At 33.1% G+C, this 16,438-nt stretch overlaps 1 protein-coding gene across 3 annotated transcripts in view; it reads right to left on the bottom strand.

The window, feature by feature from the left end:
* Positions 1-3,980: 3,980 nt before the first annotated feature.
* Positions 3,981-16,438, bottom strand: part of LOC125061599 (delta-sarcoglycan-like) — a 43,766-nt gene continuing 31,308 nt past the window's right edge. For all 3 annotated transcript variants that reach the window (XM_047667104.1, XM_047667106.1, XM_047667105.1), the window contains exons 3-7: positions 11,991-12,216; positions 10,503-10,692; positions 9,245-9,437; positions 6,288-6,411; positions 3,981-4,447 (exon numbers count right to left, since the gene is read on the bottom strand). In XM_047667104.1, coding sequence (XP_047523060.1) covers positions 4,253-4,447; positions 6,288-6,411; positions 9,245-9,437; positions 10,503-10,692; positions 11,991-12,216 — 928 coding nt within the window. In that variant the 3' untranslated portion in view covers positions 3,981-4,252. The remainder of the gene's footprint in view (positions 4,448-6,287; positions 6,412-9,244; positions 9,438-10,502; positions 10,693-11,990; positions 12,217-16,438) is intronic.

Genomic DNA, 16,438 nt, shown 5'->3' with positions numbered 1-16,438 from the left:
AAATCTATCAAATCAAATATACAGTATGTATTTACAATTTTCATATTTACAAATTTAATAATTTGTATGTGTAATGAGTAAATAATTGAAGTGCCATTGTTCTTTCAAGGGAAGTCCTTCAAATGATTCCAATCGCTCATTTTGATATTTCCAAAGTCCTGTGGACTTTTCAGTGGACGTATCATTGGATGTCAATATTATAAATTATATTTTTTCCATGAGTATAAATCCAAATTTTCTTTCACGGTGAATTGAACCCCGGTACTCCGAACTATGCGTTTATATCAGACGATATCCCAAGCGCTGTGTTATATTAAAAATTCGTCGCACATCTAGTTTGTTGGGTTTACGAAAACGTGCTTTAAACCAAAATTAAACGACAAACTTTCCAGTTATTCTGAGCTTGTTTATAACACAATTAAATACTTCTGTCGGTTAGTCGGAAAGATTCAATTATGAAACTCGCGATTATTCTTCGCGATAGAATATTCCCTGGAATAGTGTTACTTTGTTTGATTAAATATTTATAAATACGTCGTAACTCATTTACGACAAATGCGAATATCAGTTTGACCAGTATTGGTTTATATGTAAGTTATGTGAGGCTTTCAAGCACATGTATGTATGTTTGTCTACTAATACATTCTAATAAAAATGACAGTCATATTACTAATACGGACAGGTAAATTTTCGTTTTGTTTTTTAAATTTCTATTAGTAATATAAAAATATAAAAAGCAGTGTTGGTCTATTAGTTTCAGCGTGCGAATCTCATTCCTGAGCTCGTAGGTTCGATCCCCGGCTGTGCACCAAAGGACTTTCTGTCTATGTTCCTTTTTTTTTTCTCAACTTTCGCTCGAACGGTGAAGGAAACCATCGTGAGGAAACTGGCTTAAACTCAAAAAGCCGGAGGCTGATCACCTACATGCCTATTAGATTGACGAGTGATCATGAAACAGATACAGAAATCTGAGGCCCAGACCTAAAAAGGTTGTAGTGCCACTAATTTATTCATTTGTCAAAATAATTTCCCATAACAGGATTGGACATATTATAGGAATCTGCGTGTAGGCAGTCCTTCTCCCTAGTTTGGCCATGTTTAATCTTCCTTAAAAGCAAGTAGGTTCATTATCTTAGGAAATAAATAAAAAATTAAAGCCATATTTGATATATTATATTGTTCATAAACATATTTTATTTACACGAATAGATACATATGTACAACTAACAATTTATACGTTCAACATTTTAGAATATACGTACAAATAAAAAATTTAAAATTTACATGGCTTTAGAAGCAAACAAAATAATTTTTTTTCATTCATAGATAATAATTTTCATACAGATATTCCATAATTAAAACTACACTTTTTAAGCCTGGAATTTGACAGAATAGTGTCTCCTGCGACATTTTCGTAGGCGTATTGAAGCTAAAAGAAAAGGCCATTACCAATTCTGTTATACATAGAGTAAAATTAGTCAAGTCCTGTCACAGATACATTATTTATAGTTTGACAATTCGAAATTCATAATTGACAGTTCAAACTTACAATTTAAGTTTAGAATGTAAAACAAAAACGAAACGGTTGCTCGCTCTATTTATCGTATCGTGTCGCACATTTGTGATTGGACGAGAGTTTAAAGCCTTACGTTTTATGTTTAATTCGAAAGTTTTCTCATTGTTAAAGTTTTCTCTTACTAGTTTGGTAATAAATCAAGCAAAACGCATCCGTTTCGACTCAAGGTGACAGTGGCCAAATGACGGCGCATTCTAGTTGATTGTGATTGGTCAGAGGCCTCTAGTCCAATACGTGTTACATGTGTGTGTGTGACATGACACGTTGTGACATTACGTCCGCTTGTCACGGATCAAACGCAGTTTCGTCTTTTGTTTTAAATTCTACACCCTAGAATCCAAACAGGTTATATACTATTTTTTTATCAGATTTAGCTATTTAGCTATTCGAACACAAGCTACATCTATTTCTATCACAACACTGTACTATGAACATTGAAGATTTTCAGCCATTTCTTATTTGCAATTGGAAAGGCACTAGTTCATATAATGTACCTTAATTGATAGGTTGTCGTTGTATTTCGTTATTTAAAAAATCATATATGTCTATATCTGTTACTTACCTTTATATATTCCAAGTGCTATTTACAATATCTACGTGGTCGAAGGGGTTAAATGTAATATATGCCAACAGCTTCGTGCCTAGAACTAGAATAAAATGTACCTAAAATACACAAAAGATTGAACTAACAGATTTTAATAATTTATTAACTAACGTAAAGAAATCTATGATTTCCATCTTTTTTTATAAACTATATAAAAATTTCGTTAGCACAGAAGAAAACAAACACTCATATTTTGACAATTGACTCTTAGTTGCGCCAAAAACTAAGACATGGCGGCAAAATCATTAGACAGCCTTATCAAATTTCGTTTTCGTTAGCACAGAAGAAAACAAACGCTCATATTTTGACAATTCACTCTTGGTTACGTCAAAAACTAAGACATGGTGGCAAAATCATTAGATAATGAATTATTATAAAAGCATGGTAAGAAACAACTTTAGTATGTTCTATAATAAATCCGTTTTTAAATTATTCGTTTTCTCATATTAATGCCAACAACTTGTCTTGCAGACCGTGTGATTTTAACAAACAAAGTTCGTAATTGGCAAAGAGAATACATATTTGCTGTGCATAGACTATCATTGTAGTCAAACAGTTTACAATGTTCGAAAATTAATCTAATTTTAGAGTACCTTTTTAAGTGTGTCAAGGAATAATTGATTTGAATTTATGTATAATTGAAACAACTACAAAAGACTGTTATTGATGGATTTTTTTATAGATTAGAGGGACCAACGAGCCTACAGGTGGTCATTGAAAAAGGACAGTCATTGAAACCTATAGGCGAGGAAGGAGTCGATTTCACAGTTCACTAGTTCGCAAAAGAAAGTGGTTTGTGTAGTGGACTGTCGAAGATTTCCAACCATCAAAGTGATGCTGGTGAAATTTTTGAATTGATACGGCTCGTTTGGCGTTGACACGAGGCGGAAGAGACCATATCTTCACTGAACAAACTGTGTCTGTTTCTGGTGCCTTTTTTGTTCCAGTTTGTGCTATACAAAATCAATTACAAGGTCCCATATCAATCAAACCAGCATCAGAACTCCTCGATACCAATCTTGACTTTAATATTGGTTACATGATCCCAAAGTTGTTGTGATGCAAAGGAAAACATCTTGCGGAAACTGGCATGCCTTGGAAACAAAAAATTAGACGTTCTGTGTTAGGATAGAAGAGATATCCGAGGCCTAGACCTAAATAGCGCCACTAGTTTTTTAAAACGAAATTAGGTGTAAAATTTACAATTACTCACTTTTGAAAGTAACTGAGTACTGCATTGTAGATTATTTCATTACAACACTTAACTATCAACAGATAAATATAATTTTTTGATAAACTTCAAGAAATTTCACTAACAGAATTTATGCGAATAAACGTTTGTCTGTGGTCGTTCTACTATATTACCATTTCACATCTAAAGCTTGTTGTCTATAATTTTCTATACACTGTAAATCCATTATTTAATATACCTACGTTGATGAAAAAAGATATTGCATTATATATAGCAAAAAATGGTCTTTACTTACTTGGCCCATTGGCCAGGAAAAGGAGATGATGCTTACTAGAAACCTGGGAAGATAAAAAAAAGAGACTTTGGAGCAGGCCTTCACTCCTTCAAAGGTCGTGTATTTAATATAAGAATAACATAAGCTTAATGTAACTTAAATTATAGTAGGTACCCGAATAAATTTATTTTTATTTTATATAGCATTTAATACATTTTGTGGTGCAATATTTGTATAATTTAACTGATTTTGATGTAATATAATCATTAATAATTTCATAAAAATTTTATTTCAGTATATTTTAAAAAAACATAAGACACAAAGAACCAAAGAACAAATTCAGTTGGATGGTCAAAGGATGGCATTAAAATAGCAATATTATTCGTTTACGAAATAGTTATTTAGCAACTTGCTAAATAAAGTAATAAATTATAGTTTAAATGTGTTAAAAAAAAGTTATATTTAAATAAAAACAGATTCCAAGCTTTTTATCTACCGACTTTTATGTACGCAAGTACCATTCCAAACTTTAGCGGACTAAATCGCATTTATAATGTCAGAAGTTAGTGAATACAATATCTTTTAACATCGTAATTAATTAAAGGATCATCGACAAATGAGACTTTCCTCGCGCGCTGCGCAGACGCCGTGCGGCGGTGCCAGGAACAATTTTCCATTTGCGCATGCGCACAACTGGTAGATATTTTGATGGTGCGGATCGTGCGTATGCGACGCCGGAGGTGGCAGTGGCAGGGCCGATTTTAACTTTGGCATATAAATACTTGGCGCGTCTAGTCTTATCTGAAAAGAGAATGAAATACAGTCTACTAATCGTGGGTTCCTATAAAAATAGGTAGTTATACTATTTTTTTATAGATCTAATAAAAAATACTGCTTTTTGGGTATCGAAACAAAGGGCGGAGGGGTTTGATGCCCGCGCCCTAAGAACTAAACCGGAAGTGGATTAACACAAGAGTAACCCTCTGACCCTCTGACACTAAAATCTCCTTTAATAGAACCTATCTATAAATGACATTCCTTTTTTGTAGAACAGGAGGCAAACGGGCAGGAGGTTCATCTGATGTTAAGTGATACTTCCTCCCAAGGAAACTCTGACGACTCATTGGTCTAGTGGTTAGTACCCCTGACTGCGAATCCATGGGTCTCGGGTTCGATCCCCGACTGAGACGAACATCGATGTGATGAGCATTTGGTTTAAATATGTATTTATATGTCTATCTATCTATAATATTTATTTATTTATTTATTCAGAAGATTCACAGCACAATACAGAAATAGATGTATATATATATATATATATACCATTATGGGCCAATTACAAATCTTCACACATAGTTTTTTTTTTTATACAACAAGAAGGTAACCATGCCAAATATTTTTAGTTTGTAATACAAAAAAGAAAAAACAGAATCTAAATCTCAATGCATTTCATTCATCATGGTTAAAATAATTTTGTGTTAAAGCCACCACCACACTCTCAGTGAACATATCAATGTCAATCTTTAAGTTATTAAATTTGTTCTATCTTCTGTTCTAGTTCTTTCTATATGTATGTATAGCCGTTGTCTAGTACCCATAACACAAGCTTCACCAGCTTAGCATGGGACAAGGTCAATTGGTGTGAATTGTCTTAAAAAAAAATGTAAAATAATGTGTACTACTACTATACAAATATAGATAATAATTACGTAAGTACAATTATTTAATAGAAATCTAAGAAAAGTAAGAAATAAATTTTTGTTGTTATTTTCTAAATAAGTATTTTTATTACCCATTTATTGTATTTTTTTATATTTGAGCGTTCATTTCAATACTGAAGGTACAATATAGCAACAAAACACAAAAAATCGGCGATTTCAAATAGGAGTCGTATATCATTTTTATTGCATCCGTGAAGAAACAACTGTTACAGTAATGTATGTTTGATAGTGTACTACGAAATCCCCCACTCAGCGTTTAGGGTGCCTTTGTAAGCATATATCTTAAATTATAAAACTGTGTGTTAAATATACTAAAGTTAGTTAAACATATGTATGTACATTTAACATATATTTTTTGTCTGTTTTGTTGTAATGTTTTCGTTTCGTTTTTTGTATTAATTGTATTTTTAACTATTTTATTTAAAATGTGTTTTGTGGTGTAGCCCTTCAGGCACCAATGGTAAACCCCTTAGAACCCCTTAGTAGTATTTATTTGCATCTTCTGTACCATTAGTTTCTATATTATTAATTAATAAAAAAAAATAATAAACCGTAAAGCTTGTTAAGCTAATGTACTATTCTTTCATATAATATTTGAGCGAGTGTTATGTAATATTTGTTTTATATTTAATGAACTGCAAATGTTTCGTAACACCCACCAAAATATTAAATACATTTTATTGCATTATTTTGATTAAATGACTCATTCATCCTTTTCATCACTGCAGAAACCATATCACAGAAAGAAAGGAAACTAAGTACTTTAGGTGAAATTAGAGTGATTATGAAACAGGGGGTTTGAACACTGTTATACTGCATTTATTAGAGTTGTCTTCTGCACTATGCTCCCTGCTTAAAAGTTATTACAGCCTAGTATTATTGTGGGTGAAATATTAAAAGAATTTAAGCAAATTTCATACCGATCCAGCAGTAGACCGCAACTTAAAGTTAGTTAAACAGCTCGCGCTGATGTCCCCAGCTCGGGACTCCAGCGATATCGTTTGGGACGCGTGCATTTCTAACGAACGCGTGGGTGACTCCAACCTTTGCAAAATAAACATATACTTCATATTTTATAGTCTTAGAATTAAGAAATTGGCTGTAGGTATTATAATCCGGTCAAATTAGACTAAAAAATAGGGGTAAGGTTACAATAATTCGCACTTGGCTGAATATTGGTAGGATTGCTCAATACACTATTATAAAGGAAATGTGAAAAGTCCTCATCGATCCGGCACGTGCAAAAAAAAATACTCCGGTTCAAAGATCACAAAAATGGGTTTTTCGCGATTTTCAGCAAAATGGTAAGTTTTATCATAAAATTAGTTTAGACAAAAATTGTAGATCAGATAATTATCTATAAAAAATGTCAAAATACTTTTTTTCCTAAGAGCCACCGTTTTTGAGATATCACGATTCAAAAAGTTAAAAGAGTTGTAATCGTCATATTATGTATAATATAAGTACACCACGTATATACATCACTGAAGCCGTAATACAAGCAAAAATATCGTTCTATCGGTCAGTGTGACTTACACATATAAAATATGAAAATTTCGGATAAAAAAAAACCCAGTCCTTTATTTTCTACGCCAGTGTAACCTTCAGCAACATCGATCTGGAGTGAAAACACGTGTTTATTGTAACCTATTTTTTCTAACCTATTTCGTGCTGTTGGAAAAGACTGGGGTTGGAAGTTGGTCGACAATTCATTAGAGCCAGTTCAGACTTTACTTCCACCTGCACCAGAAAAACTACTAAACACCATTTTTTGCAACTGTAAAAAGGGATGTAGTGCTAAATGTGGTTGCAAAAAAAGTTGGACTGTTTTGTTCTGTAGCATGTACTAACTGTCAAGGCCGGTCATGCTCCAATGTTGAATTGCCAACAATTGAAGATTCATTTGATGTTGACGAAGAGACATGCGATGTGTCATTATTGGGGCAATTTATTAACACCCAGAATGAAGAAGATAAAGAAGAAGAAGGAGAAGGAAGAGAAGAAGAACAAGAACAAGAGAAAGCAGAAGTTAATGATGATTTAGATTCAGACGGATACATTTTCTTATTTTTTGTAATTTACACCCCTTTCATCATTTTCAACCCTTGTCAATATCTACAGTTATTCAATAGTTTCAAATTAAACAGAATCATAAAAGATCAGTGGAATAGGCCTACCGGGGAAACCACATTAAAAAAAAAGCGCTAAGTACACTACCTCAAAGGTGGCGTGGAAACGTGTGCATATTATGACGATTACAACCCTTTCAACTTTTTGAATCGTTATATCTCAAAAACGGTGGCTCTTAGGAAAAAAGTATTTGGACATTTTTTATAGATAGTTATCTGATCTACAATTTTTGTCTAACTAATTTTATGATAAAACTTACCATTTTGCTGAAAATCGCGAAAAACCCATTTTTGTGATCTTTGAACCGGAGTAATTTTTTTTGCACGTGCCGGATCGATGAGGACTTTTCACATTTCCTTTATAATAGTGTATTGAGCAATCCTACCAATATTCAGCCAAGTGCGAATTACTGTAACCTTGGATGTCTAAATTGACCGGACTATTATATTATACTTAGAGATATATTATTATTATACTTAGAGATTACACTACATTTATTATATATTAGTTTGTATATATATTATGTAATATGTATATTGTATATAGAGAAATGTTGGTGTAGTAGCTGCAGTGTGTGTCTCTCATCCCTGAGGTCGTAGGTTCGCTCCCTGGCTGTGCACCAATGACATTCGCTCGAATGGTTAAGGAAAAATATCGTCGGCTTGCCTTGGAGCCAAAAAGTCGACGGTATGCAGGCACTGGAGGCTGATCACCTAATTGCTTAGATTGACAAATGATCATGACAAACAGGTACAAAAATCCTCAGATGTTTGTATGATAACTTTTTAGGTTTGGGCTGAGGCCTAAAAAGGTTGTAGCGCCACTGATTTATGTATATTTATATATACTAAACTTCCTTGTCTTATCCTTTCTCTTGGTGTTGAACTATTTCATTAAATGTTTAATATTTCTCTAACCAAAAACATTTTCTTTCTTCTTAATACTTTGTATTAATTTTGATAACCGTCTCAAATAAATGATTTAGTTCACTGGCTTATATAAACTTTACACACTTTCACAAACTAAGTTCTTTTGTAAAAGACTAAAATTTCTTGCGGAGTAAATGTGAATGGTGCACCGTAGCGCCTCCTCTCATAATTATTTTCTTCGTTGATTTCAGTTCACTATAATGCATTTTAAACTAGCGAACTGTAGAATTAGTAGGAGTGATCTTTAATGGCCTAGTCAATAAAAAAGGGTGCGTGTACTTATGTACGCGCGTAAGAAGTTATACTTCTTTGGCATTATTAAAAATAGTTTTTGATTGCATGCAAATCATTAATTACAATTAATAATCAAAGACTGGAAAATGAGTCATTAGAGTCAATAAAGTTCCAGTTTACATTTGAAAAATTAAATAATTAAATATTTATTATTATTCTCTTACATTAAGTGTAACATAAATTTTATTATTATTCGAATGTTGTTTTTAAATTATGTCCAATGCCGTAGCACCTTCCGTGGGCAACTTCATTCTGTTAATTGTGTGTCACGGTGCGCGCGCATCGTAAAATTTCACTCTCATCAATTTTTCATAACGCGCCTAAAGAAGTATATCTTCAAAAAGCCATTCCCTTAAAAATTGTCCACGCATCCCCTTGACTAAATGGCAGTGATGGGTCAAAAGCTCGCTCGCCGTTGTTTTTCAAATAGAATTGATTTTCATTCGAATTTAGAACAGTGGAATTATAAGTTTAAAGTCTATCCGACAATCGTGATATAACTACAATAGTTCAAGAATACTTACATAAGTTGTTTAGAGGGTGGCGCTTTAACGAGAGGAGTTTGGACTGCGGTGTTGAATGCTGCACCCGCTGGGCTGGAGATGAATAAGTTGTCTGCGCCGATTGTGACCGCGTCGTGCGAAGCCCCGAGTAAGAGTCCACCGCGGGCGTCTCTTATTTCTAAACGGGCTACGTTCACCTCTAAACGATCATGACCTGTATAAAGAAATATCAACCATCAATGTTCCAGTGGTGAAAAACAAAGAGTACTTTTAGTGCTCCTAGGATACAAAATTTAAAAAAAACAAATTCTCAATCAAAAACAATTGATTTAATTTTTTTAATGTTTAATTGTTAAAGAACTTTATTTCTCATTACAAAAATTATTTTTTATTCATGTCGCCATCAGCTGGACAATTTTAGTCTAATGGGCTCAAATTTAAATATTTAACAAAGATAATAGACGAGGAATTCTGGGTAAATAAGTAGTGTTGTGCTTTAATATGTGTTTATACATTAAAAAATATTTGTGTTTCTTTATTTATTATTATTTTATATAACTACATGAAAATTAAACCAATTTTGAGAGAAATCTTCTATGAAAAGACACTGTAGACACAATTCAGATAAAATAATATAGTTTTAATTCACCTACACAGTCTTATATCTCAATCTTCGAATCTATTAAAATTAAGCCGAGCCATTAAAAAAGATTTAATTTACTTGTCTTAAAAAATATTAATCAACTGTAATTCTAACTTTACTATTTTTATTTTTTATTTAAATTATAAACTGTGATATATCAACGCATTTAAATCTGCCGATGTATTTATGAACCGATTCGAATAAGGGTCAAGAAAAGAGCGTACAAATTCTTAAAACAAACACACATTACACATTTAAAATGTACCTTATTCCTTTTTTATTTCCATAATTTTTTGTTAATTTTTCTTTTTTGATTATTATTATTATTATTATGTGTGTTTCGTTAATAATAAAAGTTATGTCTGTCTGTCTCTGTAAAAGGCCGGCAACGCACTTGCGAGTTCTCTGTCAATGTGAGTGTCTGTGGGCGGCGGTATCACTTAACACCAGATGAGCCTCATGCCAGTTTACCCCCTGTTACATAAAAAAAAGTACACATGTCAGAAGTGAAACTTCCTTGGCAAACTAATTTTTAAGTCTTGTACATATTAATACAAATCAAATATCAAATCCACTAACGCTGTATTTTCTAATATTAAATGCGGTAAAGAGATAACCATTAAACCTTTTACTTACCTAAATACAGCCTGCTCTGTACAAAGCCATTCGCATCTCGAGTTGATACAGTAAAATTCCTTGACGATTCAATAGCTATCGGATGCCCTCGTCGCGACTTAATACTTGACGCAAAAAGTGAATCCAATACTAGAGCTTGTCCCAACAATTGTAGGCCCCCTGGTACTATTCGTAGTTGACCCATTCCTTCCTAAAAAATGTACATATACAAGTGATTGTTAGGTAATTGTTGTCTTTAAATATGAGTTTCTTCCTGCTTTAATCATTATTTTAAATATTAGTTTTTTAGGTTTTATTAATGTTTTTTGTAAATGTTTTATTATTGCTGTATTATGTTCTGTTCTATGGGTGTGAAACTTGGAAGGTCAGTAATGACATCTCGCACCGACTCCAAGACTTCGTCATCCACTGTCTTCCCGTATTCTGGGTATCTACTGGCCCGAGAAGAGGAGCTAATGAGCAACTTTGGGAGTGCTGCCTAGAAACCCCGATTAGCAGATCAAACGAGGCTAGTGGAAATGGATAGGCTATACACTATGATGATATACCAATTATATATCCAAGCAGGCGCTTGATTGGAATCCACAAAGAAAGCGGAAGGGTCCCAAGCAAACCTGGTGTGAGCCTTTGGGGTTATAGGAGATTAAGTCAATTTAAATTTAAAAAAAAACTACTAACGCTTATCAATCGTTCAGTAACTCCAATTTAAATTTGCAATGATATTAATTGTTACAAAGACAAGTATATTTTTAGCTTCGGCTAGACATTTAATGAGGAGGAGTGAGTGTTGGCCTAGTGGCTTCAGCGTGCGATTCTCATACCTGAGGTCGTAGGTTCGATCCCCGGCTGTGTACCAATGGACTTTCTTTCTATATGCGCTTTAACATTTGCTCGAACGGTAAAGGAAAACATCGTCGACGGCGTGTGTCAGGCACTGGAGGCTGATCACCTACTTGCCTAATAGATTTAAAAATGATCATGAAACAGATTCAGGGATCTAAGACCAAGACCTAAAGAGGTTGTGATTTATTTAAAACATTTTCAAAGTCAAATCGTTTATTTCAATTAGACCATCTAAAATGGCACTTTTGAACGTCAAAAAAAAAATATAAAGATGATTCTAGTTGCCCCTTCCAAAAGGTAGTTTCGTGTGGAGAAGAATGGGCAAGAAACTCCACACTTACTCTTTTAAAATAGGTTTACAATATTTTGTTACATTTGTTAAATAATTATATGTGAAGACAATGTACTCTTAGAATAAACTACTATACTAAAAAAGTTAGTATACATGTTCCTCACATATTTACAAATATCGAAACCGTAGAATATTAACATTAAAGAGTAATCAAAATATTAAAAAAACACAACAAAACAGTGTGTGAGATACAAAAAAAAATAATTACATTTGTAGCATTATATAAATTAAAAAAAATAACAAAAATATGTATTGTATTATTTAATATATGTATTGTATTAAAAGATACTTACTGAATTAAAATCTAAAACTTTCAAAACCCAAAGCGTCAAAGCGAGATTGATAATCATCATAAACATGAGTGCCATGACAAGAATGTAGAGGCATTTCTTCCGCCAGCCATAAATGCCAACTTTGAATTGGCTATTATAACTGTTTCTGATCGAGTCCGCCTTTGTGTCTCGGCCTGCATTGTTGTTGAGGATTGGCTCCGGAGTGATCTTGTCGGCGTAAGGGATTCTGAAAACAAAATATTGCTTGAGATGTGACGTTTCATTACCTCAGGGTAAACTCTGTTGAAATGTGCTTTGGAAATTGAATGCTTGGAGTAAAAGGATTAGAATGTCATTATTTTTTAATATGTAATGTCTGCGTAGCATTGACGAATTGATTTTGTACTGGCACTGGCTGGATAGGAATATAATTTTAATATTTTGGATTGGCTACTTTTAAAAGTCTTCTATGGGGGCCTCATAGCCTAGCGGTCTTATTAAGTGGCAGCTAGGGGTACCGGGTTCGATTCCCGGTTCGAGGGCAAGTTTTAATTTAATTTATAATTGTTCTCGGCCTTTGGGAGGGTTGTGCGGTACCGAGCGAGTGCTTAATAAACCGTACATAGAGGACACGATCGAATTTCTAAAGACAAGCACGAATTATATAAAAAATCCTATACTTGACGCTGGCTAATGCACAAATCGTGCCAGAGCCATAAAAAAAACGTCTTCTACATAAACACTTCTTAACCATATCTTTATATTGTATTTTCTTTTTTTTTGTATTGCATTGTAAACAGGAATAGAGATTAGCCTTTAGTTGTTTTTTTTTATTTAATTTTAGATTAAGTTTGGTAATTTTATAATTTTTCAGTGTTACTTGTTATTTTAATTTTGGTAATTTGATTATGCACTTCTTGCACTTTACCCTTAGTATTTCTTTTATTAGTTTCCCTTACTAGGGTTGCCTGGAAGAGATCGTTTGTTAATGATAAGGCCGCCTGTTGCACCCTTAATAATTTATGTTGTGTGTTATAAATAAACAAATCTATATAGTATATTTCTAAGGGATAATGTTGTATTTACATATAAAAATTGTTCAAGTGGTGAAGAAATATATACTCGTAGAGTACCAATTGACAAGACTGCCAAAATCGACGGCATATTTTTTTTTTTATAGAACAGGGGGCAAACGGACCGGAGGCTCACCTAATGTTAAGTGATACCGCCGCCCATGGACACTCAATACCAGAGGGCTCGCGAGTGCGTTGTCGGCCTTTTAAGAATTGGTACGCTCTTTTCTTGAAGGATTCCAAGTCGAATTGGTTCGGAAACATTTCAGTGGGCAGCTGGTTCCACATAGTTAATATTATGTATTCCATCTGTGGCTATATCTTTAGTATAATTGTTATATATAATTTATGTTAGCTTTATTACGAAATAAAAAAACACAACAGGCGTCGAACACGTCTAACGAAAGTAGTTTAACCACTAAGCTCCCACTAGATAGGATTTTTATTACAGTATGAATAGATCAGCGTAAATAAAAGCAAGAATCTCATAAAATATTTGAAGCGCGCTCAAAATATATTGTAATGGAAACAATATTTTGGACTACGATGGAACGTTTACAACTAGCTCTTTGAAACACATCTCGCTTGCATAAATCATAACTTTATTTCCTTTAGCTCAACAGATCGTAGCGTATCCCGCTTTGGTATACAAGTGCTCCTAAAGTAAATTGTATTAAATAATATTGTCACATAGTACGAGATCCGACCGCGTGATTTATACGTTCATATGTTTGATTAATAAAATATAATTTTTATCGATATTTATAACTAAACCAATGCAGATCCGCAAAGGTGGCCATCCAAATTTGGCCGCAATTAATTTTAATTAAAATGTAATTAATTATTTATTTTTGAACAATTACGTTCACTTGTAATTGTTAAAAAATATATTTCATTAGAAAGAAATATACCTGAGATACCGAGAAAGTTCAAGGTGCCATCCCTCACTTGGCCGCAACCTAATGTCAGCCAGGTGTAAACAGGTATAATTTCGTTAAATATATACGTTCATAATGTATTATCATGTTATACATACCAAATTGAAGATTAATTCTTTCCCTACATGATGAGATATAGGTGCCTATGCAAAAATGCCCGCAAATAGTGACTGCCAACGATTAAAGATAAATAAAAGCGAGAGAAACTTAAGATAAACACCCCATGTCGAATAAAGATAGAGCATCCAAGCTGCTTGTCGTTTTTATGCTACTGCGCATGCGTCCTTAGATAAGGTGCTCAACTAGTAGCTCGCGTATTTGCTTGGAGTTTAAAATACTCCAAAAATTGAGCAGTAAAAATAATATGTCATAATAATTAATCTACCAAACTAGTGTTTTCAATATTTTTTTAATTATATTCAACTAAAACAATATTGATATGATTGCAATATTCAGTACGGTATTTAGTTGAGCACCTTGCCTATGGACGCATGCGCAGTAGCATAAAAACGACAAGCAGCTGGGATGCTCTATCTTTATTCGACATGGGGTGTTTATCTTAAGTTTCTCTCGCTTTTATTTATCTTTAATCGTTGGCAGTCACTATTTGCGGGCATTTTTGCATAGGCACCTATATCTCATCATGTAGGGAAAGAATTAATCTTCAATTTGGTATGTATAACATGATAATACATTATGAACGTATATATTTAACGAAATTATACCTGTTTACACCTGGCTGACATTAGGTTGCGGCCAAGTGAGGGATGGCACCTTGAACTTTCTCGGTATCTCAGGTATATTTCTTTCTAATGAAATATATTTTTTAACAATTACAAGTGAACGTAATTGTTCAAAAATAAATAATTAATTACATTTTAATTAAAATTAATTGCGGCCAAATTTGGATGGCCACCTTTGCGGATCTGCATTGGTTTAGTTATAAATATCGATAAAAATTATATTTTATTAATCAAACATATGAACGTATAAATCACGCGGTCGGATCTTAGCCTAACACAATTGTTACGTTTTCTTATTGCTAACAACAAGAGTGACGAATTGTTATACAGGGATTCGTATATATATCGTTATTATAAATTATATTATTATTATTATGCATATAAACACACTAGCAGCTTAAAAGCTGATGCGCGTGTATTTTGAGATTTGGAGAAACTATCCAATCTATTTTTAAAGGAGTTCAGAGATGGTGCACTGATTACACTTTCCGGAAGCCTATTCCAGTCGGCCACTACTCGGTTTGGGAGAAAATTCTTTAGGGAATTTGTGTTATGTTGAGTGGTCTTAAGTTTTAAAGAACTACCCCTCAAATGTGTATTTTCACTTAAAATAAAGATTACTTAATACATATTATTATTTATGGATATTACTTTATACAATTATGACTTTATTTAGCAGTGGTACAATTTCGTTTTTTTTAACCTGGAAGTCTTCCACAGTCCGCTTCAAGGCACTTTCTTTTGCGAACTAGCGAACTGTGGAATCGTCTCCTGGGGGTCTGGAGAAATACTACTATTCCAAGTTAGAAAGTACTCCTTCAAAGGCTGGCATCACATCGGCTTAAAATGGGTGTCACTGGGTTGCGATGACTGCCCTTTTTGGACATCCTGTAAGTTCGTTTTTCAAAAAAAATAATTAAGTTTTCTCTTTATATCTATATTGTACTTTTGTTTTTCTTTCATATATTTTGTTTATCAATGTAATCTGATTTGGCTTTGTATATTGTATAAGTGTTTTCTTTTATAATATTGATATGAAATTAATATTACTTATAAATAAATTGATATACTTTAAAAAATATACTTTAAAAAAAAATTCATGTATGTTAGTAAAAATAATTATTTAAATATGAGCCCATATTTGATTAAAGTGACAATAACTTAGTATTTCACTTATTTATACTTTAACCAGATTTTTTTTATTTCTTTCAAGTATAATGAAATAGTAGCCATCGAGATTTTTCGAGCCTCCTCGTAGTAGCAGCACCTGCCTTGGCAACTACAACTATTGTAATTTCAAGGTACTGAGAAAATAAGCTTATTTAAATAATTCTTCGTATATAACGAGCTCCTAACTGTAACAATGATCCTAATCCGTGGGATTAATTTGCTCCAGTTAAAATATTTGTGGCTGATCTGCTTGACAAACAATTTGTATGACTTAAAACTTGACGATTAAAAAGAGTAGCGGAGAGTTTCTTGCCCGCTCTACGCCCTTTACATGCGAACTGGAGGTAAATGTAAATTTATAATCAATTTAATATATTTTCTGTTGACGTTTATATGTGTACCTGGTTACCTATATGAATAAAGTTATTGATAGTTTGAGCTTCCCACCGAAGTTTTTCCTTCAACCACCAATGGCGGTGGTATCACCAAACATCAGAACTTCTACCGTTTGTCTACTGTTGTATTAAATCTCCAACAGACTATCA

Source organism: Pieris napi, chromosome 23 (genome assembly GCF_905475465.1).
Source record: "Pieris napi chromosome 23, ilPieNapi1.2, whole genome shotgun sequence".
In the NCBI taxonomy this organism is placed as follows: domain Eukaryota; kingdom Metazoa; phylum Arthropoda; class Insecta; order Lepidoptera; family Pieridae; genus Pieris; species Pieris napi.
This window is presented reverse-complemented; position numbering and strand designations above follow the sequence as displayed.